General features: G+C 48.9%; 2 protein-coding genes across 3 annotated transcripts in view; one reads left to right on the top strand and one right to left on the bottom strand.

The window, feature by feature from the left end:
- The window catches only part of Kcnk3 (potassium two pore domain channel subfamily K member 3), a 36,564-nt gene extending 35,472 nt beyond the window's left edge, over positions 1-1,092 (bottom strand). The window contains exon 1 of the mRNA XM_051181749.1: positions 603-1,092. Within this exon, the coding sequence (XP_051037706.1) occupies positions 603-885 (283 nt within the window). The 5' untranslated portion in view covers positions 886-1,092. The remainder of the gene's footprint in view (positions 1-602) is intronic.
- The window catches only part of Cib4 (calcium and integrin binding family member 4), a 93,683-nt gene continuing 70,628 nt past the window's right edge, over positions 693-23,747 (top strand). Inside the window, exons 1-2 of one of the 2 annotated variants that reach the window (XM_051181751.1) lie at positions 693-831; positions 6,328-6,404. The gene's annotated coding sequence lies outside the window, so the exon portion shown is untranslated. The remainder of the gene's footprint in view (positions 832-6,327; positions 6,405-23,747) is intronic. The other variant, XM_051181750.1, reaches the window with a different exon arrangement.

The following is a 23,747-nucleotide window of genomic DNA, read 5'->3' as shown; positions in this document are numbered from 1 at the left end:
CCCCTGCTGTGCTGCCCTCAGAGAATTACAGGCCCTGTCTGGTGGCCCAAACTCGTGGAGGTGGACACACACTCACACACCCACACTCACACCCACACGGACACACGCACCCCACCCCCTCCCCGGCAGCACTCAGTCGCAGTTAGAGAGTGGCCCGTGTGTCTCGGAGTGCAATGTCCCGGCATCTACGTGCCTCCCCAGACCCCAGCAGGTGTGGACACTTGGGTGCCCAAGCCCAACGTCAGGAACACGGAGGAGTGGCACCCTCCCGGTCTGCTCACTCTGGGCGCCCAGCCCCAGGGCCTAGCCCGGCCACACCCCTCCTCCCGAGCCTCAGTCGTCTGCTCCTGTCCTTCTCAAATACTTGAGTCCCCTGGGGTCCTCGCACGGACCGGCAAGGCCAAGTTAGGGCTGGCCGAGCTGGAGACAGGTCGGAGTCAGGGGTCCTCCAGCAGAGCAGACACGCCGGGCTGAGCTCCGGCCGCTGGGAGCGCGCGGGTTCGGCGGCCCGCCCCGCTCCGCAGGGACCCCCCAGCCGCGGGCGGCTCCCCAGAATCCCAGGTCCCCGCCCCCGTCCCCTCCGGCGCGGCGAGTGTAGTTACCGATGGTGGTGATGACGGTGATGGCGAAGTAGAAGGAACCGGCGAAGCGCCACTGCACGCCGGCCTTGTGCGGCTTGAGGCGCAGCACGACGCGCTCCAGCTCCTCGTAGCCGCCCTCGCTGAGGTTGTAGCGCGCCCGCAGCTCCAGCTGCCGCAGCTCCAGCCGCTGTCGCTCGATCATCTCCGGCTCCGACTCCAGCGCGTCGAACACCGCGGCGCCCACCAGCAGGTAGGTGAAGGTGCACACGATGAGCGCCAACGTGCGCACATTCTGCCGCTTCATCGTCCCTCCCCGGTTGTCGCCGGCCCTCCGGCGTCTCCGGCCCGCGCCCCAGCCCCGGCCGCCGCCGCCGCTGCTGCCCCGGAGGCGGCCTGGGGCATGGCTGCGCTCGCGGATCTCCACGCCGGGCACCAGCTCCGCACTCCGGGGCCGCCACCGCCGCCGCCGCTGCCGGCCGCCGCGGAGCTGTCCCTTCAGCACCACCCACCGCCCTCCTCCGCCCGCCCCCGCGCCCGCCCCCCGGCCGCCGGCCACCACCTCCCGCCTGCCCTCCCGCCCAGCCAAATAAGGACTGGGGAGCCGCGCCGAGGGCGGGGAGGGAAGGGGGAGCGAGCGGGAGAACCCGGGCAGGACACAGGCGGGAGAGAGAGGGAGAGCGAGAGGGAGAGCGGAGGGGGGAGCAAGATGGGAGAGGGAGGGAGGGAGAGAGAAAAAGAGAGAGAGGGAGACAGAGATCCAGCCCGCCAGCCCCAGAGAAAACTAGGCAGGGAAACAGATAACTACAGGGAAAGGAGAGGACTCAGGGCAGGGGCCTCTCTCTCTCTCTCTCTCTCTCTCTCTCTCTCTCTCTCTCTCTCTCTCTCTCTCGTGTGTGTGTGTGTGTGTGACAGAGAGAGAGAGAGAGAGATCCAGGAGACAAACCAGAGGTCCACACAGACCCAGGAAAAGGGGATCTGGCAGAAAATTGTAGTGGGTAAGATGAAAAAAGAGAGACAGACTGAGATGGAAACTTGGAGAGCTGGAGACACAAATATCCTGAAAAGGGGCAGAGAGCAGAAAGTGGAGTGGGAAGAACAAGACAGAGAAATCCCCTTCCTCTACCCTTTGCCTCAGTCGCAGTGCTGAGAAGTGCTGAGAATGGAGAGGACTTTGGGCCCTACTGGCCTGCTCCTTAGCACATGGAAGAGGAAACAGAGGCATAGGAGGTGAAGTGACACACTCAGAGAGTTGGTGACAGGACTAGGGGCTCAGTCAACTCCCTCTCCTTGCAGGTCATGCTTCCTTCCCTGTGTTCCAGCTTCTGGCTTATCTTAGAAACCGGCAGGGATTTGCTGTGGGCCGGGGTGCGTGTGAGCATACTCAAGCCTTCCCTCCTGACACAGAGTTCCCTCCCAGGTTCTCACTGGGCCCTGGTGACTGGCTGAGAAAGCCAAGGCTGGTACTTAGGCCACCTGCCCCATCTTGATATCTATGGCCCTTGTCCTATTCCAGCATGAGAAGCGGTACTTGGACTGAGTTACATAGATAACACAGAATGGCACTTGGAAGGGCAGACTAGGAGTGGGTGGTACGTAGCCGAAATCGGGGTGGGTGGGGTGGGGTGAGAGTCCAGACCATTATAATGACTCATTGATGGACTGGATAAACTGGGGCAGGGGTCAACACAGGGGGCTGTGGCAATGAAGAAGGGACCTTGACCAGCAGTGGAAACTCAGGCAAAGTGTTACTACCCCTCTTGGAGACTCATGTCCTATCTCTTCCATGAATTGTCATGGCAGATGATTCCTGGGGCCTTACTCAGCTCCAAACAACTCTGGACATGGATGGGCTGAGAGAGCAGAATGGTTGGAATGCAAATGTCAGTGCCAAGGAGGGTCAAACAGCCCTTCACAGGACCCTGGCAAAGGCCACATAGAGAGATGTGGAAGAGGCCCAAACCCTGTGGCTCGGGAGATAGCAAGTAAGGGAGGGCACCATCTGCCACATTCTGGGCTGGGATGTCACTGCCAGATACTACTCTGTATCCAAAAGCATCTCAGCAGAGCTCCCAGCCCATTCATTCCTCCAGGATGCATCCTTGTATCTTTCGGGGTATGCCACACTCACCATCTTAACCTTTACCGTGGTCCTCAAAGTCAGGTGTGCTTTTACTTAGGACTGTTTGGTAGATGGAGAACCTGAGGCTAAAGGCAACACAATCACCTGGGGTCACTGAGCTGAGAAGAGACTCTTGCCTGTTTGCTTCTCCTGGAGAGCTTGGGCCTCACTTCTTTTTCCGTCTCTAAAATGGGTTTGATCGTTATACATTAGTGGCCTCAGCAGTTGGCTCTAAGGAATCAAAGGAAACTGTATGTGTGTGAGGCAGAGCATGAGACTCTCTGGTGACCTTTACTCTTTTAAGACTCAGGTGTCTTAGTACCACAGCCTGATGACAGGAACTTGAATTCATGGCACCTGTGTCCCCTCTCCCCACGAAGGAAGGTCTTCAACTCTTTGAAGAAACAAACTATTTTCCTTTGGCCTTGAACACCGCCTGTTGGGTATTTCTATCCCTGGCATTCTTTGGCTGTAGGAAGAAGAGTCATGCCCTTCCCAGCTTCCCATGGGTGGGGTACAAATTCAGCTCGGTGTGCTTTTGATATGCTGGTTCCTGGTCAAAATAAGCCCAGAAGCCAGTTCTGCTACATTTCTCTGGATGTGCAAGCTACTCCCTAGAGCCGGGCTTCAGGGGATGCTATCAGAGTTTCCCTACTTCTGGCTGCCATCCCCAGACTGCTACACAAATGAAAGGCGATATTATTAAGTGAAAGAGCTTTAGGAAAGAGAAAAGCTGTCTTTGGGGCAGGACATTTATTATTCATTTTGATGGAACTTGTTCTCATAGCTCTTAAGAACTAGAAAGACTCTTACAGACCATCTCTCTCAGCATCCTTGTGTTACAGATTAGGAAACCGAGGCCTCGACAGTAAGGAGAGGGGTAGGGAAGGTCCTACAGTGAGTACGATGGGAGCTTATTCAGCATCCCTTATAGATGGAACCAGAACACCTATATTGCATGTCCTGAGTTCTAGAGAACAGTTAGGGTCTCCTCAATCATCCTATCCCTTGTGGAGGGAAGGTTGCGATGGAGGAGCACTGTTAAGGTTTTTGACCAGTCACTGGGATAGCGGACATGATCTCATCTATTCTTTTCCTGGTGACCTGGGTTGGGCTGCATCAAACACCTACCAGCATTCCTTGGTTCCTTCTGCATAGGACCCTTGGAATTGTCCATGCCCGCTCAAAGTCAACCTGTCTCTGCCTGTGTTTGCTGCAGCATTGGAGATTAGCTGGAGTGCCTACTTCTCGAGTTCCACATCCCCAAGTGGAGGGTTTGGACCAGAAAACATCAACATGCTTTTCATTTGTAACATCCCATGACCTTCTGGACTGATTGCATCTGTTTACTTAGTCCGCTTGAGAATTAGGCAAAAAGGGAATAGCCACTTCTTTGAAGACTAGTCTGTAAGGAAAGAAGCAGCAACAAGGTTAGGGTAAATTGTTTGGAATTTATCATTCACTGCCATACTTTATTGTATACTAAACATTAGACACAATCATTTGCAGCTTAACACAGCACTCCATCCATCTGTAAGAACACATTTGTGTTCTCTCATGTTTCATGAGTCTTCAAGGGCCCCAGGGCTCCCATCAGTTGGGATGTTGGTATCTCTTTTCTTCTCCCACCTTCTTCTGCCAACCAACTCAGGCTTCAAGACCCAACTCAAAGACAATTGTCTCCATGAAGCATTTCCCAGCACCCTGTCCCATCTGAACAACTGGCTACTGTGTCTCTAAGGACTTCTGAAATTTAGTTGCTCTTTGTCAAGTATATATTTGCTCTTATGACTTCCACACTGGCTTAATATCTTTTCCTGGGCAGAGCCCTTTTTACAATACTATTCTTCCCATAATGCTTTGTATATCACAGCTGCCCTACACATTTCCTTAGGCCCTTGGGACATGAGCCAAGGCCTGGAACAGTCCTGTCTCTGATGGATTTGCAACCAGATTGAGTGATAAGAGGACTCAAGACAGTTGAGTCTGGGGTAGAAAAACCTCAGCATCCTGCTTCCATGCCTACAGATGAGTACTTCTCAAGCTGGAGCAAGTCCTGCCAGGGAGAAGGGCAAAGACAGAGTCAAGTGTTTGAAGGGCTAAGGAAGCATGTGTAGCATGAGGGTGTTGAACTGACATGACAGTCCAGAGGCTTGGGCCGTGATGCTGCTGCTGCTGGGGTAATTGGGGGAAGCTTTGTGGTCTCTCTGCCTCAGTTTCTATTTTTGAGAAACAAAAGCATTACCATGTGTTGATGACAGTCTTGTTTACTTCACAATGATCAAGTGTATACACTTGAAGAATGGAGGCAGAGACGCTCCATCCCATTACTTTTTATCCCTGCTGCGTGGGTGGTTTGGTTGGAGACTAAGGCAGAGCCAGGTAGGGAAGGAGTGGAGAAGCTGACCTGGAGTCAGACAAACCTTGTTCAAGGCCTGACCCATCAGTTATGAGCTAGCACAGAGCCTTGGGGAAGTGCTGATCCATCTGTCTCGAGCAGACTATAAGTTCCCACAGGAAAGGTACAAAGCTTTTTTTATTTTTATTTTATTTCATTTTTCTTTTAAAACCTCACTCATAGGCATGAGCTTTAGCTTTGCACAATAGTCAAGACGGAGAAGATGCTTCCAAAACTTTCCTTGAGTCCATCCTGCAGGCTCCAGTCACCTGGGTGAGTTGGTGTCACTTGGAGCTTCAGAGAAGCAAGCAGAGGTAGGGGAGGGGGTTCAGAGCCATCTCAGTATCAGCCAGGGAAGGTCTGGTAAGAGGACCAGGCAGAAAGACAGGGGCTGCTGCTACAGGATGCCACACCAAAGTCATAGCCCTGGTTGTGGGTGTGACGGGGGGGGGGGGGGGGGGGGCGGTTCTCGGTGTATCTCCAGAGGCAGTGAAGTTAGGGATTAGCTTGGCTTTCCAGAGCATAACTGGTCCCACAGCAACGGCTTGCATTTGTCAAGAGCCACTGTTTGTTTAACATCTCAAGCCCAAGTCAAACACAAAAGGCAACTGTTAGCAAAGCTGGGCTCTGTGGGCTGTTGGGGGAGAACTGGGCTGGGAAGCTGAACACCTGGCCTTCTAAATCCAGCTCTAGTTGGGCTGTGTGGCCTAGGGAAAAAGGCTGTCTTGATCTGGGACAAATGAGGCTCAGACTCAAAGGGTGCAAAATCCTAACTGAATGAGGACCAATTGGAGCTCAAAAAGTACTGAGGAGCTCAGGTTTTGCTCCAGACCATCATTTGCATAAACATTAAATCCTCACCCTAAACTGCCTGTCCCATGTCTGACTGTCCCCTTCTTCTGCTAGATGGTCTTCCTTTCTCTGGCTGTAAATGCTACCTGTAGTTAGCATCCTCATTGGTGGGTGCTTGAGGATGTGCTGGGAGCTGTGGCTAGGACCCATACCTAGAAGTGGCCACAGTGTACCCACAGCCCTCCATCCCATGTGTTCCTAAATGCTGCTGCTTGTCCTCAGCAGGCTATCTTGGTTCTTATTCTCCTGCAGTGTGGGAGCTTGCCCACTTCCTCCCCAGCACTGCCATTACTCACTTTCTGATTTCCATGTCATTTCTAGGCCTCCCTACTTTCTCTGTAGCCTCCTCCTTTTCTCTCTTTTCCTTTCTTCTTTAGAGCCTCTGCATCCCCACACTTGAAGCAGGGACAGAGGGTGGACTCAGCCATTACTGAGATCTCAGGCAGACCAACAGGTAAGAACCAGAGAAAAATAGTGACTTTTCTCAGCCTGCCACATGTGGGAATGAGCATGCATGTGTGCATGTTTGTCTGTGTGTGCAGGAGCTTGGGATCCTGTTTCAGCTTCTGTCCTGTCTCTTCCCCATCATCAATCTTCTAAGCCTTCACATTTTCCACTCTACCCATTCTCTTTTCTGTCATTAAATTACATAATTAAAACCAGAGAAATGCTTAAACCTCTAGTATCTATGAAGAAACTGAGACTTGACAAGGGGCATGAATTCCTGAATTCCTTGAAACACACAGGGACTCATGCCCAGCTCCCCTGGCTGCCCTATCTAGAACCACAAGATGAGTCCCTGTAATTGTCATCTCCATTGCAAGAATCAAGTCCCCAGATTGTCTTCTGGAGAGATCCTAGAGTGACCATGGCCCATTTTTCTGGACAAATATGCAGCCACTGAAGAAAAGAAAGGCCGGAGATGTCGTCAACAGCTCACAAATCTTGAAATCCTTCTTTGCAGGTTTATGGTTTCTGAGAAGCAGAGGCAGCCTGTTCTCAGCACCAAACACAATAATTATAATAGCACTCGCAATGATTAATCAGCCCGTGGGTATTGAGTGATGCTGGGCAGGCACTGCAGGGCGTTCGTGTGTGTGTGTGTGTGTGTGTGTGTGTGTGTGTGTGTGTGTGTGTGTGTGTGTGTGTGTGTGTGTTGGGTTAGGGGAACAGGCAAAAGTGGTGACTCCACTCCCTCAAGAAGACAGTCTTTCTCCTTAATGGAAGAGGGTAAAGTGCCACCATAGCCCTTCTTGGAAGTGCCATGTCTAGGGGAATCTGGGGCTGTCCAAGACTGCAGTTGCTCTGGTGCAGGCAGGACCCTGAGTGTTACAGGCCTAGCCGCTGAGCTCCAGACTGCATGGGAAGTAAAGAATCGACAAACAAGAGCAGGTTCCAGGCCTGTCAAGCAGATTAATGAGGGGCCTTGCCAGGATGATGTTCATGGCACAAGTGAGAGGACTTGGGATGTTCAGCCTGGGGAAAAATACAGGGCCATGTGAGCTGTCATCCAAGGAGGGATTAGCTTTGTCCTGTGGGGCCAAGAAGGGACCAGTGATCTGTGGAATGATGCAACCAACAACCAGCACAGCATAAGATGGAGTGTTCCCCTTGTCTCCCAGGAAGGCAGAAACTGCTGGGCATGGTAATGACCTCCTAGTCAAGAGGGCATACAAGCACAGTCTAATTGATCTATTTTAGAAAGATTCTTGGAGCTAGTTTTATGCTTGGCACATAGTATGTCTATAAGAAATGAGTGTGTTGGGTTCAGGGGTTAGACTAGACATCCTGTATGATTCAAGTGGGTTCAGTTTAACATTTCTAGAGCAGTCTGTCTATGCCAGGCTCTTTATCCCTCCAGCCCAGAATGCTATAACTCACTGGCTCCCAGTCTCCAGAAGGGTTTCTTACTGCTGAATCTCCTTAGTGCTGTTTCCTCTTGACTACCCCCAAACCAACCCAAAGACCACCCACATTCACCCCACATGCTACCACCTGCAGAAGTCCAACATGCAATATGTCCAGTAGCCCTGGGGCTTCAGCAAAGGAAATGGGCCTGTGGCAGGCTAATTACTGGGAGCTGATTCTATTAAGTAGATAGCTCGCTCCCAGCAAAGCAATTACACCTAATCAGCCCCTTGCAGAAGCCCAATGGGATAGCCGTGTGAGCCAGACACACGTGTGAGCAGGGACACCAAAGCAGCCTGGAAACAAACAGGTCTGGCAGGATCTTCTGAGGCCAGGGATGCTCTCAAAGTGGTCTCAGACTACCTTGAGACTCCAGCATGGTGGAAACAGCACTGTGGTAGGGCAGACTCAAACCCCTGAGCCAAGACTGAGCTCTGCTATGGAGGAGTTCAACTTCACTGAAGAGAATACATCTCAGACTTGTGCCCATTCTACATGTCAAATGAACAGATCAAACTAGAGAGGACCCATTCCAAGCCTGAATCTCTAGTTGGTTTAGATTCTCATCTAGACTAAAGTTATTCAAAAGAAACCTGTTTGATGAGCTAGCTTAGTCAGTAAATCTCTTGCTTTGCTGGTGCAAGGACCTGAGTTCTAGCTTCACAAACTACATTAACAAAAACCAGGCAGGATAGTGCATGTTTGTAATCCCAGTGCTGGGGAGGTGGAGATAAATGGGTCCTTTGGCTTCACTGGCCAGCAAGCTTAGCCTATTTAGGGAGGTACAAGCCAGTGAGAGACCCTGTCTCAAAACAAACAAACAAAAATGACAAAACAAGATGGACAGTGTTGTGAAAATAAATGACAATAAAAGTTGTCCTCTGGCTTCTACATGCACATGGGCACGGACGCGGGGCGCGTGCGCGCGCGCGCACACACACACACACACACACACACACACACACACACACGCACACACATACCACTCATTTAAAATATTTAAACAGGAGGGATACATATTCAGGATCAAGTTATTTAGGCTATGTTTTAAGATTTTATTTATTTTTATTTTATGTGGATGAGAGTTTGTCTGCATGCATGTATGAACACCACATGTATCTGTGCCTAGTGCAGAAGAAGGTGTTGGGTCCCCTGGAACTGACATTTAAATAGTTGTGAGCTGCCATGTAGGTGCTAGAAACCAAACTTGGATGTTCTACAAGAGCAGCTCATGCTTTTAATTGATGAGCCATTTCTCCAGTACTGTCAGGCCACATTTTAAAAAAGAACTGGAGTATTACATTTTTAGAGTTTATAGGTATTCTATTTGCATTCATATTTTTAACTACAAATTTTGTGAAACAAGTTTTCCCTAAGACACCCATGACTTTTTTTTTTTTTAAGCCACAATTTGGTGACATCTGGGTCCCAGATTCATCAAGGAAGTAGGGTCAAGTTCAGGTATGAAGAAGTGGTGGGGAAGGGCTCTGAAAATGAAGGGTAAGCAAGATGGAACATGGAGAGATGCTGGACATTCGGTGGCTTTCTGTCTACTGGTTCACATAGCACTTTCTTTTCCCTAAGGAAATTCCCTTTGAGAGAATTGGGATGTTATCAGGATGATGGGGAGGGAGTTTTCCAAACATCTGTCCCTTCTGGCACTGAAGGTCTGGGACTCTGGGCTGGTACCAAGTAATTGGTGAGACCCAAACTCAACAGATGGGCTGACTGGCAGAGACTGGGGGGGATGGGGTGCAAGAAGCAAGCAGTCTCTGTGGAGAATCCATGGTGAAAGGATTGCAGCCTGGGCCTGTTGTCCTTCACTATTTTCTCTGCCCTGACGGTCATAATTATGGCTTTGGGAGCAGGGTGGCCTTGCAGAAGCAGGCCACAGGGACACCTGGCTTCCTGTCTCTTCTGGCCTTGGCAATCTCAGATGACTGGTGCCCATGCAATTAGACAAGGGCCTTGGTCTGTCCTCTGAAAGGAACTCTCTGGCTTATCAGTGTCCTTGTGAGGCCACAAGTGGCCCTTGAGTGTTTACAGTGGGGATAGAGGTGAAAAGCAACCTTGACTGGGGAGCAGGCCTGAGGAGACCCAGTTCTCTTGGGTAGGACTGAGGGGAGAAGATGGAGAAGGTGGTAGGCTGAATCAGGTTTGGGCTTCCTTCTCCTCAGCAGCTGCTCACCACCTTCCAAGAGAGTGGCTGTGAAGAGGATCCCACTTTGTTCCCATCTGCTGCCATTGGTGACAGACAAGAAGGCCAGCCTAGGAGGCGGATGGTACCTCAAGTGCAGCTAGAGCAACCTTGACTGCTACCTGAAGGCTGGGGGCCAGGTACCTGACAGGGTGTCACACATTGAGACTTCTTGGCTCTGCCTAATCCCCAGAGTGCTCATACCCCCGTCCCATTCACCTCACCCCGTCCCCCTGAAGGCTGTTTGCTCTGCCATTCATAGTGTTTGCCATTCTGCTAAATGTATGCCTCTCTTCCTTGTCTTTGTACCAGAAACATGTGATACTAGAAACTCGTGGGCATATGTTTAATGCTCCTGACAATACAGGAATGGGCCCACCCCTGCTCCATGAGGGAGGACACCCCTAATGGAGCAACTTCTTAGTTCTTACAGAGAACCAGGGTTTAAGCCTTGGTCAGTCTGGCTCCAGTTTTTCTTTCTCGGCCATGCTGCCTCACTAGAAAACGACTGAGGGCAGAGCCAGGCAACCACAGGGGAATCAGAACAGAAGGTGCTGTTAACACTGGGCTGGTGTACAGCTAGAGCTCAGGAAAATGCTGTCACATGAATGAACGAGGAGCTCTGAACAGAAGGTGCCAGGCAGGTCTGGGGACTCAGCATCTGCATTTAGCATGGGTGGACAGACAGATGCTCAACTTCAGGTGGGAAGCAGGACCAACTTTGAAGCCTGGTGACTCTGGTTCCCACAGGGGCTTGGAGAGAAGACTCTCAGGGAACAGCTCTAGACCCATTGAAAGTGGAGATGATGTGGGGGGGGGGGAGAGTTATCCTGGCACAGCGCTTGGGCACCCAGCCCAGGCAGGGACTCAGAAGGTCTCTGTGCCTGTACAGAAGCCAAAGGATATTGTTGGGGCTTTGAGCTAGTGCCTGGAGAAAGAGTGGTGTATCCAGGACCCTCAGTGACATGAAGGGGATGGGACCATCCCACCCATAAGGACCAAGGTTGCCACAGGGAGGGAGGCATGAGGTGGGGTGGAAGATCCAGGCCATGAGATGCACAGGTCTCTTCTTGTCCAGAGATGGTGTGGTCCAGTGAGCCATGGAAACCACAGAGTGTCAGGGAGATGGAGGTCAGCTGGGAGGCAGCGCTCAGGCAGAAGGGCACAACACCATCAGGGAGATGGAAAAAGTGATGTCGTTAAGGAACAATGTGAGCCAAAGGAATGAGCTGTAACTGGCTGGATCCGAAAGGACAAGACGGCTGCCAGACGCCCATGGGTGTCTGATGATGGCCTGCCACTACCCCAAGGAAGGGACTGAGCCTCAGCCCCAAGGCTTAGATGCGAGTTACCCAACAGGCCCCATGGTCCTTCTTTGCTCCTAATACCATGCCCCACACCCCTTGGTCTGTTAATCCCAACAGACCTCCTGCCCAGAGTATGCTGCCATGATGCTCCAGAAAAGAGCCAAGAAGGTAGCAGGAGGCCAAAGAATGAGTTCTTGGTTTTGCAAGGTCTGAGTCCTCCTCGATGCCCAGGCTTCTAAGAGGGAGGGAAATCCTTCCACAGAGAATGAGACAAGGAAGCCACTGACTCAGGCCTCTACTCCCTCCTTTGATAGGAGCTAAAAAAAAAAAAAAAAAAAAAAAAAAAAAAAAGCAATCCAATCCCATGGCCTCAAAGGGAAGCTGACCTGAGGCTGAGGAGATCTTGCTGGGAGACGGACTCCTTGGGTCTGCCCTACAGTGGTGGGCTGTGGAAGGCCTGAGAAGTTTCAAATCTATTATGAGTGATGACAGGAAGGTGTGGGATGAAGGCCGAGCTGATCCAAAGGCTTGCCTACCAAACAATGAAGAAATAGAGGTCTAGAGAGGGCCAGGGCCAAGTTAGTGTGATCCCAGCATGGGAATTTCATTGAGCTCATATCCCACTGTTGTTTCCTAGTAAGAAAAAGCTTTGCATAGCAGACAAAAGGGGCTCCTATGACAGGTAAGAGCAGAGACCTGTGTTGACTTTGCAGTCTAGAGAAGCTGGAACACCCTTGTTTGTTGGAGTTACAATTTCTGGAGCCACGATTTCCATGGATTGGGGCCCCATCTTGTCTTTCACTGCCCTGCAAAGTCCAACATCTTTATAGGGGGTTCTTACCTGGTATTTGGGAACAAAGGAGCTTGTAGGTTTGAGGGAATGGGGCTGTAAAAGATAGCTAACCTCCAATGGCTTGAATAAGGCAGATAAATGGCCACACTGAGGCGCCTGTCCATTTGCCAGTGGCATTGGTGGAAATGTGCAGACTTACTTCTCCATAGAAGAATGACAGTTTTTACTCAGACAGTGGATGGGAGTGGCCATACTTTGCCATAGTCCCTACAATACTCGGTGGTCTCTCTTCTCTCTGTACACCCCAGGGTCCCCATAAATGGTTGTGGTTTGTTAATCAGCTGCCAGGACAGGTCTCCCTAACAGTTTCCCTTATCAATCTTGTCTTGCTTCAAGTGTCTCAGCCCTTTGTCTGAGCCAGGCTAGCTATCTTTCCAACGGCAGGGAGAAGGACATTTCTGCAGAGACAGAGCAGGGAACTGAGGCATGGAGCTGGCCTGAGCCTACCAGGTTCCTGGCATCCCTGTCCTCCAGTCCGAAAGTTAGCTCTAAAGCTGCAGGGGTAGGCAGCAGGCCGAGAATCATCACTCTGTTTCTTAAGCTCCCAGCTGGAACTAGGAACACCAAATCCTCTTTGAATAAAACAGAAAAGGGATTAATAAAAATCAAGACATTAACCTTGTGAAACCAGACCCCCCTCACCCCCACATAGAGATTAACTTCTTCCCCCAAGGTTTTTTTTTTTTTTTTTTTTTTTTTTCATTTCTATAAACATCTTAATTCATGCCGACATCACAGCCAGGCTGGATTACAGATGGATGTAGAGCTGAATGAACTTGTCTAAGACACATATACACACACACTCAAATACACACTCACCTGGAGCAGGGGAAAGAACAGTTAAAGAGATGCTGAAGACCCAGGATTTAGTTTCAGAGTTCACTTTCCTCATCTTTAAAGGGTGTAGCTAGTTTACACTTCCACCCCCCCCATGAACTATATGTCCTCTGATGGGCCCTTCCCCCAAAGTCCCCAAAGCAGGAGAGCCAGCTCCCACCCACACCCATGGTGACACACCACACCAACTAAAAGGTTCACTCCATCCCCAGCACTGTGTGCCACTCTCCTTTCAAGAGCACAGGTTCCAGAAAGGTTGGGACAAGCTGGCAGGGTCCCCTGAACCAGCTTACTGACAGGTGTTCTACAGGTATTTGTGAGTAAATGGTGCATAGTTCTTGCAGTTGCTCTTTAAGCACACCTGGAATGGGGCTCAGCATCTTGCATGAAATCTGGACTCAGATCTTGAAATAGGGTCACTCCCCTTTTGGGGTGAGGAACACCTGGCCTTTCTGGAAAGTTCTCCCTGTTCCCTCCTGACTTCTGAGAGATTCTCAAAGCCTCGTTTCTTTGGAAACTTTCCTTCCACTTGCCAGCAGCATCACCCCAATCAAGCAACAGATTTTCGATGCACGTTTTTGGTTCTTCCTCCCACCTTCATCTGACAAGTCCAATCATTCCCTTCCCTTGATTATGTTTTGGTTGGAGGCTGCAGCCAGCTGCAGTTTTTCTCAACTCAGGGTGGCAGTGGAGAGGAAGGTCATTATGGGGGTGTCTTGCCTCAGTGGTGAGCAGGAGGCGGGCACTGGGTTCCTCTGTGGTTCTGGGGGTTGGGGTAGAGTTGGGACTCTTGCAGGGGTCTGGCTCTGGTTGGATCACATGTCAGAGGAATCCCACTTGGCATTCATTTTGGTCAGCATTCCTCAAAGTATGCTCAGGGACCAGAGTCCCTTGAGGTGTTCTATGGAAGAAAGAAGCACAGGCTGCTTTGATTGCAAGCTGCAGAAGTCAACTCTCCTAATTTACACTCAGAAATGATTTATTCCAAAGACCTTCTATAGTTCAAAGAACCTTCAGGTAGGATCAGAAAGCCAAGGTCAGAAGGGAAACAGCCAGCAGCACCGCTCAATGTCACGTGGTAGGGCTGATCCCAGGAAGGTTCTGTTGCTGTATAGGCACGTTAGCTTGGGCTATCAGCTCTGTCAGTACTGCTCCTATACCCACCACTACTGCTACCACTTCTGAAGATAGGTTGTCATTGCTGCCACCACCCCTGCTTCTGTGCAACATGTTCGTCAGAGAATGCAATTAGTTGGTGGAGTGAAGTCATGGACCTGCCCCCTACATGCAAGAGAAGCTGGGGAAATGAGTTGATAGTTTCAACTCCTGTATCTGAAGGCAACCTGTGTCTCCAAACACAGGAGACATCTTCAAATATGGGTATGGTGGTTTGAATGAGAATGGCCCACATGGGCTCATAGGTTTGAATACTTGGTCCCCAGTTAGTCAAACTGTTTGGGAGGTACCAGGAGCCATGACATGGTTGGAAGAGGTGTGTCACTGCGGGCAGGTTTCAAAAGCCATGTGCTATGGCAGTTGAGCTGTCTGCTTCCTGCTTGTGGATTGAGATGATCTCTCAGCTGTTGCTCTGGCTTCCTGCTTTCCTGCTGCATCAACTCTGCTGTCTTGGACTCTAATCCTCTGGAACTATAAACCCCAAATAAACACCTCCTTCTATAATTTTCCTTGGCTGTGGTGGTTTTATCATAGTAATGGCAAACCAACTATTTGAGCAAGGAGAACATGTGCTGAGTGGTCTAAAGGATGAGGAACAGGACCAGGGAGATGGCTCAGTTGGCAGAGTATTTGCCTTGCAAGCATGAAGACCTAAGTTCAACCCCCAGTTCCATATAAGGCATGGTAGTATTTGTTTGTAAACACACTCCTGGGGAGGTGGAGGTGGCAGGACCCCTGTGGCTCACAGGCAGCCTACTTTTTAGGGTTTCAGAGAGCCTGTGCTATTAAAAGAAAAAAATGGATGGCACCTGAAGAATGGCATTTGAAGTGGTCTCCCTGACCTCCACACACACTCATACACACAAAGAACACATACATATTCACTACATCTGGACCCTAGACATCTTCTTCGGGAACTCACAGTGCTGTGGGACAGGTTTTTTTTTTTTTTTTTTTTTTTTTTTTTTAACCTTAGCACTGTTGATGTTCCAGACTGGGTATTTCTTGGTTGTAGGCTGTCCTACACATTGTGAGGTTAGCAGCTTCTACTAGCTTGGTACCAGTATCATAGCGTCCTACTGGTTGTGACAGCTAAAAATGTCTAAATACATCAGCAATCTCGTGAGGGCTGGATTCCCTCCCAGCCGAGAACCTGCCATTTATGAAAGCTGCTGGGAACTTGCAATATATTTGAGGAGTCAGGGTTGGCTTTCTTTGATTTTTCTTCTAAACCTTTTCCCTCTAATACTATGACTTTGTTTCATAGAAGTTTCCTTAGGAAAAGCTGGCTGGCAGCTGGGGCCTTGGCACTGGTTTTCATGGAGTGGGAGGTTGCACTTACCAAATGGCAACCCCTGTCTTCTTGTCGCCACCTTCCCCACCTGCCACCTCCCTGCTCCCTGCATATCTTGGAGTCTCCCTTGGAGTCCAATGCTGTGAACACCCAAGCTCCAGGGGATTGGTTTTGACGGAAGCATAGCCAGGGGCTGAAGGAGGACGCTATAGGATACCATTCAGCTTGTAGGCTACTCTTTTCTCTTTGGTTGTGAACTTGCCCTGCAGGTACACATATGGTCCTGACTACCAACAATGTGGCCTTGGAAACAAGCTGCCTGCTCATGGCTGTATCCTGTGGGCCTACCCCTGATGGTTTGACAAAGAACCCACAAGCCTCACACTTCAGCCCAGCAGATCTTCAATGTGAAGGGCTGCTCCTAGCCTGTATTTTACACCAAGTCAAGGCTCTTATTACTCCTCAAGAAATACTCTAGTTACAGGGTCAAGTACATATGTTCCAGCATAGAAAACATCCCTTCCACTGTGATGAGGGGTGCACAGGCCTCAGAAGAGTGGACCATGCCCACAGGCCTTGGCTTTGAGAAAGAGCTAGTGGAATCGCCACTTCTAGCCCAGCATGACCAAATGTTAAGTGTCCCCAAATGTTCAGCTGTCCTTTCTGGGGACTGCTGTGACTTGGATGTCTCCTTACATGACTGGCTCAGCCCTTGTTTGTATCTTTGGATGTCTTTTGTGTGTCTCTCAGTTCTTAACCTTGGGAGATGGGTACAGTGAGAAGAGAATTTGCACCAGAGTTAGATGAAGCTGTGTCTGATTGACTTTGGACGTGTCACCTTTCTCTCGGAACTTTGTTTCATTGTCTGTGTAGATTCCTTTTCTTCTCTTTTCCACCATAGGATTCTGTATTTTAGGTTCTGACAGGTGGCCCCTGGGTGATAAAATGTGGGGACTCTTGAGGCCTCCCTGAGGACCAAAGGTCCTTGTGCTCTGGGCCCTGGGGTATGTATCCAAGAGGCAGGAGAGACGGCTGGAGTGGGAGAGGGTGTGAGGGTGGAGAATCTGAAGATTCCTTGGATCCCACCAGACAGAGGATGCGCCAATGGAAAATTCCTGCTGTGTGTCAGAGGCCCACCTGGCCCTGGATGACAGCCAGCCGGACACTCAGGCCCACAACATGTTTAGATAGCACTTTCCTGCCAGAGCTCCCCCTGACCCTCCCCAAGGCTTCTCTTGTGGGGTGGGCTAGGCTGGAGTGCTTGCCTGGGCTCAGGGAAGTGACCTATGGCTTAGATTCTAGAACGTGGTCTGTGTGTGGGAGAAAAGCTTTGATGGGAAGAGTAGGCAGTGGCAGGCTCAGGCCAGGCCCAGGTCTGCACTGAGCAGTCTCTGTGACCTAGGAATGGTCATTACAGAGTCCTTACCAGCCCAGTGCCCTGCTGGAGTGAAGCTGCAATCTCTGAGGATTCCTCACTGGCATTGGAAGAGCCAAGGTCTTTAATTGGCAGGTATTAAAGGGCAGTTTCCAGTTGAGAGTCTATGGATCTGGCAGGACCCTTGAGTCTCAGGGCATGACACTTTCCCAATATCATTCCTCAATCCCATATCTTTGAGTCTATGAGCACTCCAGGGACCACACTGCGTTCTTGATGTGGGCTCAGCAAACTACTGGGCCTGACAACATCCAGGGTGGAGGGTCCCTTAGATTTTTCACAGTTCTTATACTCCTGGCCTTTTCTGTTTGGGGCTCAGAGCTAAGCAGAGGATGCCTAGGGGCAGGTAGGGAACTAGGAGACAACATTAGCAGCCTGGGTGAATCAATGAGCTACAGATTCATTGAGAGACACTGTCTCAAAGCAATAAAGTAGAGGGAGCTAGGAAAAGACATGTTCTGGCCTCTGTGTGCACACAATCACATGTTCGTTTGTATATATACTACCTACAGTCACACATACACACACACACACACACACACAAATACACACCCCACACCCACATATACACACCACACAACCTGCACTGGGGTTGAACACACTGGTCAACATGGACATGGTGTAAATACTCATCTCCTGTAAGTTTGACTGACCTGAGATTCTGACAAGACCCAGTCAATCCCCCAGAGTTGTGCCTGTGGGAAAATCTCTTGATTAATTTGGGTCCTGTCTGGGTAGATTTGCATGCCACACTAAGACTCTCAGAGACCATTAGTACCCAGTTTAACAGCAAGAAGACAAATTCCCCAGGCCACCTGGCTCCCAAGCCATGCTCCCTTGGGGCCTGGTACCTTGTGTCTTTAGATAGTTCAGATCGCTTCCCAGGATTATATTTAAGGAAAGCTCTGGCAAAGATGAACCCTAGCCCTAGGGCTCCATATTGGTGGGCCTTTATGAACCCATTTTATAGGCCCCCCTGTTGGCCTCCCACACCTTCCTCCTATGGTTAGAGATCTTTCTCACATTCTCCCAGAAGGAATGATCCCCTCCCTGTCAAACCCAAAGTCTGTACTTCCTAGTTCCAGGTCAAACACTCTCTGGAGAGCTCCAGTTGCCCAGTGAATGAACTCCAGGCAAACTGTCCTCCTGAGGCCAGCATTCAACCCATCTTTTCTCTTTAGCTTCCAGACTGTGCTTTATACAGTTCTGCACACTTACAGGATCCCTTGGGAGTCAGGAAGTCTAGACATCTTTCTTACCTCTCCTGAAAAATAAAACAGTCCATGTCACACTCTGTATCTTCGAGATCCCAGGGTACCCAAGAAGAATGAGGTAGAAGTAGGAACACAATTATGAGATTATGTGTGTGAGGGCAGGAAGAGGGAAGGACAGGGAGAGAGGGGTAGATAGAGAGAGAAAGAGAGAGAGAGAGAGAGAGAGAGAGAGAGAGGGAGAGAGAGAATGTGATTTAGGGACAGGCTCATCCCAGGAAAACCCAGGTCTCGGATGCTTTAGCTTCTTTGTGCACTTGGCATGATTTGGAATCACCTAGGAGACATACTTCTGGTTCTACTTGTGAGAATGTTTTCATAGAGGTTTAGCAGAGGCAGGAGGACCCACCCTAAACATCGATGATATCCACACCATTGGCTGGTTTTGAACTGAATGGAGAGGGGAAGTGGGAAAGGGCCAGCCAAGCACCAGCATTCATTTCTTTCTGTTTCCTGACTGCTATGTGCTATGACCATCAGCCTGTCACCTCTGCTGCCACAGCTACGACCACTCACTCTTCCCACTGTGCCTTCCCCCTGTTGTGATTTATTATACACTCTAACTGTAAGCCAGAGGCAACCAACTCTTCCTTTCTCATGCTGTTTTTTGGTCAGGTATTTTGTTACAACAGTAAGAAAAAGTGGCTAATGCTGTCTCCTTACAGAAGTCCTTAGAGATCCCTGGTCTTCTGGCAAAGCTACCCAGATTGAATGGGTGAGGGTCCAAGTCATGCTGGAGGATGGGGTATGGCTTCCAGAAACCCTGGGCCATGTGGGAGGGGCCTTCTCCTTCTTGCTTCTTGAATATCAAGAAAGGAATGTTGATAATCCCAACACTTAGGAGGTAGAGGCAGAAGGATCAAGCCCAGTCTTGGCTACATAGCAAATCTGAAGCCAGGCTGGGTTACATTAAAAAAAAAAAAAAAAAACCACCCAAAGCAGTGGCTCTCAACCTGTGAGTCTCAACCCCTTTGGGGATTGCATATTAGATATCCTGCACATCAGACATTTCCATTACAATTCATAACAGTAGCAAAATTACAGTTATAAAGTAGCAATGAAATAATTTTATGGTTGGGGGTCACTACAACATGAAGAACTGCATTAAAGGGCTGCAACATTAGAAAGGTTGAGAACCACTGCTCCAAAGGATAAAGGAACAAAAAGAGACTGAGTCCTCAGAGTCTTTACTGAAGGCAGAGTTGAAAGGCAGCTTAATCTCACAGATCGGTCTGGGCTTGGTGGAATGATGGTTAAAAACAGTCACCTAATCATTGACTTTTCCAGGGTGTTCCTTTGGTCTCACAGCTCAGGACATGCTCTGATTTATAGGGCACAGGATGCCAGTGGCTCTGAGAAGTGCAGTGCTGGGACTCATGGGAAAGCAAGGGACTATGCTGGAATGTTGGGAGTCAGGGGACAGGGTGCAGGGGGGTCTGGTTGGAGAGGATGGTTCAATCTATCTTTGGCTGCAGATCCTTCAGCAAAGGGTGGGTGGGATGGGCGTCCTGTTTTTTGTCACAAAGTTCAGCCATGTTCATCAGTCAGAGAGAGACACGTGTACTGCTCTCTCACTCTGTCACTGAACAGACAAATGCATGAAGATATATACCCAAGGGGCTTGTAGCTAGAAAGTGGTAGAGTCAGGCTTAGGGCCCTTTTCTTCTGTTGCAAAGTTTGTTTTCTCCCAGGACACAGAAAGCACTGCTCAGTTCCAAGGGAGGAAGGCATGAAGCCTGGAAGCAGGCAGGCTTTGTTCTAGGTCCTGCCACTGCTGGTATGAACTGAGTGAATCTCAGGGTTCTCATAAATATAGTGGACACAGCCAGTGACATACTTGGGCTGGCTATTCTGGCTCCTGAAATCCAGCTCCTCAGTCACAAGAGGTGGCTAGCTCCAAAAGGGTTGGGAATAATGGTAGACCTTGGACATGGGCAAACCCTACAAACAAGACTTTTCTCCTTGATGAGCTGCTGTCAAGTGTTTACCAGCATAGCCGTGGGAGACCTGTGGGGGTTATCTGCCCACTATGGAGGGTACTATTCCCTGGTTAAAGGTGAATGCTGCCTAAGGACAGGCATTCATTGCTCACCTGTTTTTGTTTTGTTTTGTTTTTGTTTTTTGTTTTTTTTTAGTTTCAAAGATTTATTTGTCCATGTGTATATTTATTGGGTATACAGTGTTCTGTCTGCATATGTGCCTGCATACCAGAAGAGGGCACCAGATCTCATTATAGATGGTTGTGAGCTACCATGTGGCTACTGGGAACTGAACTCAGGTCCTTTGGAAGAGCACCCAGTGCTCTTAACCTCTGAGCCCCCGCCCCCCATTGCTTGTGTCTTCCTGACTGCAGATGCAATGTGTCCAGCTATCTCGAACTCTTGCTGCCTTGACTTCTCCATCATGGGAGACTATAGCTCCAATGAGCAAAATAAACCCCTTGTTCCTTAAATTGCTTTGCCAGAGGATTTTATCTCAGCAACAGAAAAGTGACCAAGGCAGAAGCATTCTCAAAGACTTTTAACAATGTGTCCAGGCTACCACAGACTGTATTTACCAGCATCCCTGTGTCTGCAAACCAAAGCTCAGGCTTTAAAAGCCAGCCTCATGTTTTCAATTTCCAGAACATTCCCTACCTGCTCAGTGCCTCTGAAGTGGCTTCTTTTGTGAAGAAAAACTACCAGTATTTATGTAGTTTTGTGAATGGAATGTTGTAAATATCTAAAGAATGAGTGTAGTACTTAGACTAGTCCAGGACCCCATACATTGTCAAATGAATTCCCTTCTAGCCAAATCTGTTGCCATTTCTGCCCCCTGCCCCCTGCCCCCTGCCACTCATGTTCTCTCATGCCTGGGTACCTTTGTCCACACTGTCCCTTCCCGGAATATATTCTCTTCACTGTTTTCTCTGGGAAATTCTTCATCATTCTCCAAGTCTTCTCTTGGTGCTGCATCTTTGACTCTGAAGACTGGGGTTTTCCCAGGACACCCGGAGGCCTCTCTCCCACAGCCCCTGCATTGCTGGAGCTGCCCACTCATGGGCCTGTGTGCCTCCAAGTTTCAGGCCTGCTCCCAAGTCATTTAGCTAACTCTCAACACAAATGGATCCTGGTGAAGATCCAATATTGTAGAGGCATAAATTTTTTCCAAAATTTATGTATAAATTCAGTTAAAAAAACAATAAAAAACTTAACAAGAGTTCTAAAAATGTAATTTTATAAGCCAATACCAAAAGTCATCTAGAGGGGAAAAATGGACAAGAATAGCCAAGCAAATTTTGACACAGAACAATGAGAATGTTATAGCAAATGTTAAAACATTTACTATAATGTGATTAAAGCAGGTTGACCTTTGTTTATGGATAGGTGGTCTAATCAATGGGGCCGAGAAAGAGACAGATCCATGGAAATGTGGTGTATAATGAAGGGACATTTTAACTTTGTCTTGTTATTTTTGATACAGGGTCTTGCTTTGTAGCCCCAAATGACCTTGATATAGTGAGGACCCAGTAAGAATCCTTCTGCCTCAGCCTCCTGAGTACTGGGATTACAGATGCGTACCACCACATCTGGCCTAATCAGTAAGAAAATACTGTTCATGAAACATTCAGGGAAAAGCAAGTTATGAAATTGGTGGTGCCTTTACCTTAGGCTTCTAAAAAGAGAATTCATTCTAGCAATTTCAGCCAGCAAGGGATTTGGGGAAGGTATGTGCTATGGTTTGAATGTTGTTTGTCTCCTCTGACACTGTATTGAAATATGATTGCCATTGTGGCAGAGGTTGAAGGTGAGGCTTTGAAAGACAATGAGGTCATTAGGAGAGATTAATGTCTTGCTCAAGGGAGTGAGTTCTCACTCTCCAGGAACTGACTCAGCCACTGAGAGAGAGAGAGAGAGAGAGAAAGAGAGAGAGAGAGAGAGAGAGAGAGAGCAGTCACAAAGCAAGGCTGCCCAGTGTGATTTCCCTTTTCCACATGTAGCTGCTCCCCTTTTTGAATTCTACTATAGAGTGAAGCATCACGCGGCCCCCTCTGGATGCTGGCACCATGATCTGGGACTTCCCAGTCTTCAGAACCACACACTAAAGAAACCTCTTCTTGTATGAATTACCACAGCAGGTATTGTTATAGCAATAGGAAATAATGCCTGCAAGAAGGATGGAGTATTGAGAAGAAAGTATTTAGGTCTAGCCAACAGGACAATTTCCATAGCCACAGTACAGAACCAAGGCACTGCAGAAGACAGTGTCTCGGCCATGATCTGGAAGCTTCCAGAAAGTAGAAAGTGTTTATCATGGATGCTGTTCTGTAACTGCCCCCACCTCTTTGAGGATCCATGCTAGGCAAATGGATGATCTGTTTCTTTCATCTCCACATAACTCAAAGCTCCATGTGATGTATCTGCTGAGGGATGTAGGAAGCAGATGCGAGGGGAGGGGAATAGGAGAGAGAGAGAGAGAGAGAGAGAGAGAGAGAGAGAGAGAGAGAGAGAGAGAGAGAGAGAGGAGGGCAATGATTTTTCAGGATAAAGAGAAGAGGAAGCAGAAATAGCAGAGATCACTTTCATCACTTTCCTGGCTTGATCAAGTTCTGACCCTGCAGAATAGAAGAAAAGGAAGAAAAGCTGCTAGAATAAAGCTGTAAACTGGCGAGGCTGTGGGAGAATGTGGGACTTTGCAAAGGTTGCTCATAGAGGAACTCCATGGCAGGAAGGTAGGGTCAAACTTTAGCCCCTTCTGCATGCTCAGTCTTTGGCCCTAAGCCATCCCAAAACTGTGGCATTTCTAGAGCAGGACATAGAGAAAATCTAGGTAATCCTGGGATTGACAATGATATTCTAAAGACACTTTCACAATGACACTTCAAAACATAATTCAGAAAAGGAAAAGTTGCTAAGATGAACTTCATCAAAATCAAAATTTTCACCTTTTTCCTACCCATGCTTTGTGTTTTCACAGGGTAGAAAACACAAAGCATGCGTAGGCAAAAGGTGAAACTCATGCATGATCATAAAAAATGAAACACTTCCATCTAAAACACACAACTGAGTCTTGAAATCCAATTAAAAAGCAGTCAATAAATCTGAACAAGCATGTAACTAAGGAAACACACAGGTGACAAGTAAGCATGGGGAAAGATAGGCAATGACATATCCAGGCATGAATTACAAATCAGAGCAACTATGGGATGCCACTGCACCTGCCATCTGACATGGCTAAAATCCTAAGCATTGACAGCATCAAATGCTGGCAACGGCTGGCTAGGAAATGGATCAAGAGCTCATTCATAGCTGGTGTGAATGCAAATGGTACAGCCACTTTCTAAGGCAGTTTGGCACTTTTCTTACAAACCTAAACACAGTCCCACCATATGCTCCAACAATTATGCTCTTAGGTATTTGCCAAAATGAGCTGAAAACGTTGTCCACACAAAAAAACCTGTATGCAAATGTTTGTAGCAGCTTTGTTCATAATTGCTAGCAACTAGAAGCAACCAAGACATTCTTCTGTAGGTGAATAGC

This window comes from Phodopus roborovskii, unplaced genomic scaffold, assembly GCF_943737965.1.
Source record: "Phodopus roborovskii unplaced genomic scaffold, PHOROB, whole genome shotgun sequence".
NCBI classification, from domain to species: Eukaryota; Metazoa; Chordata; class Mammalia; order Rodentia; family Cricetidae; genus Phodopus; species Phodopus roborovskii.
This window is presented reverse-complemented; position numbering and strand designations above follow the sequence as displayed.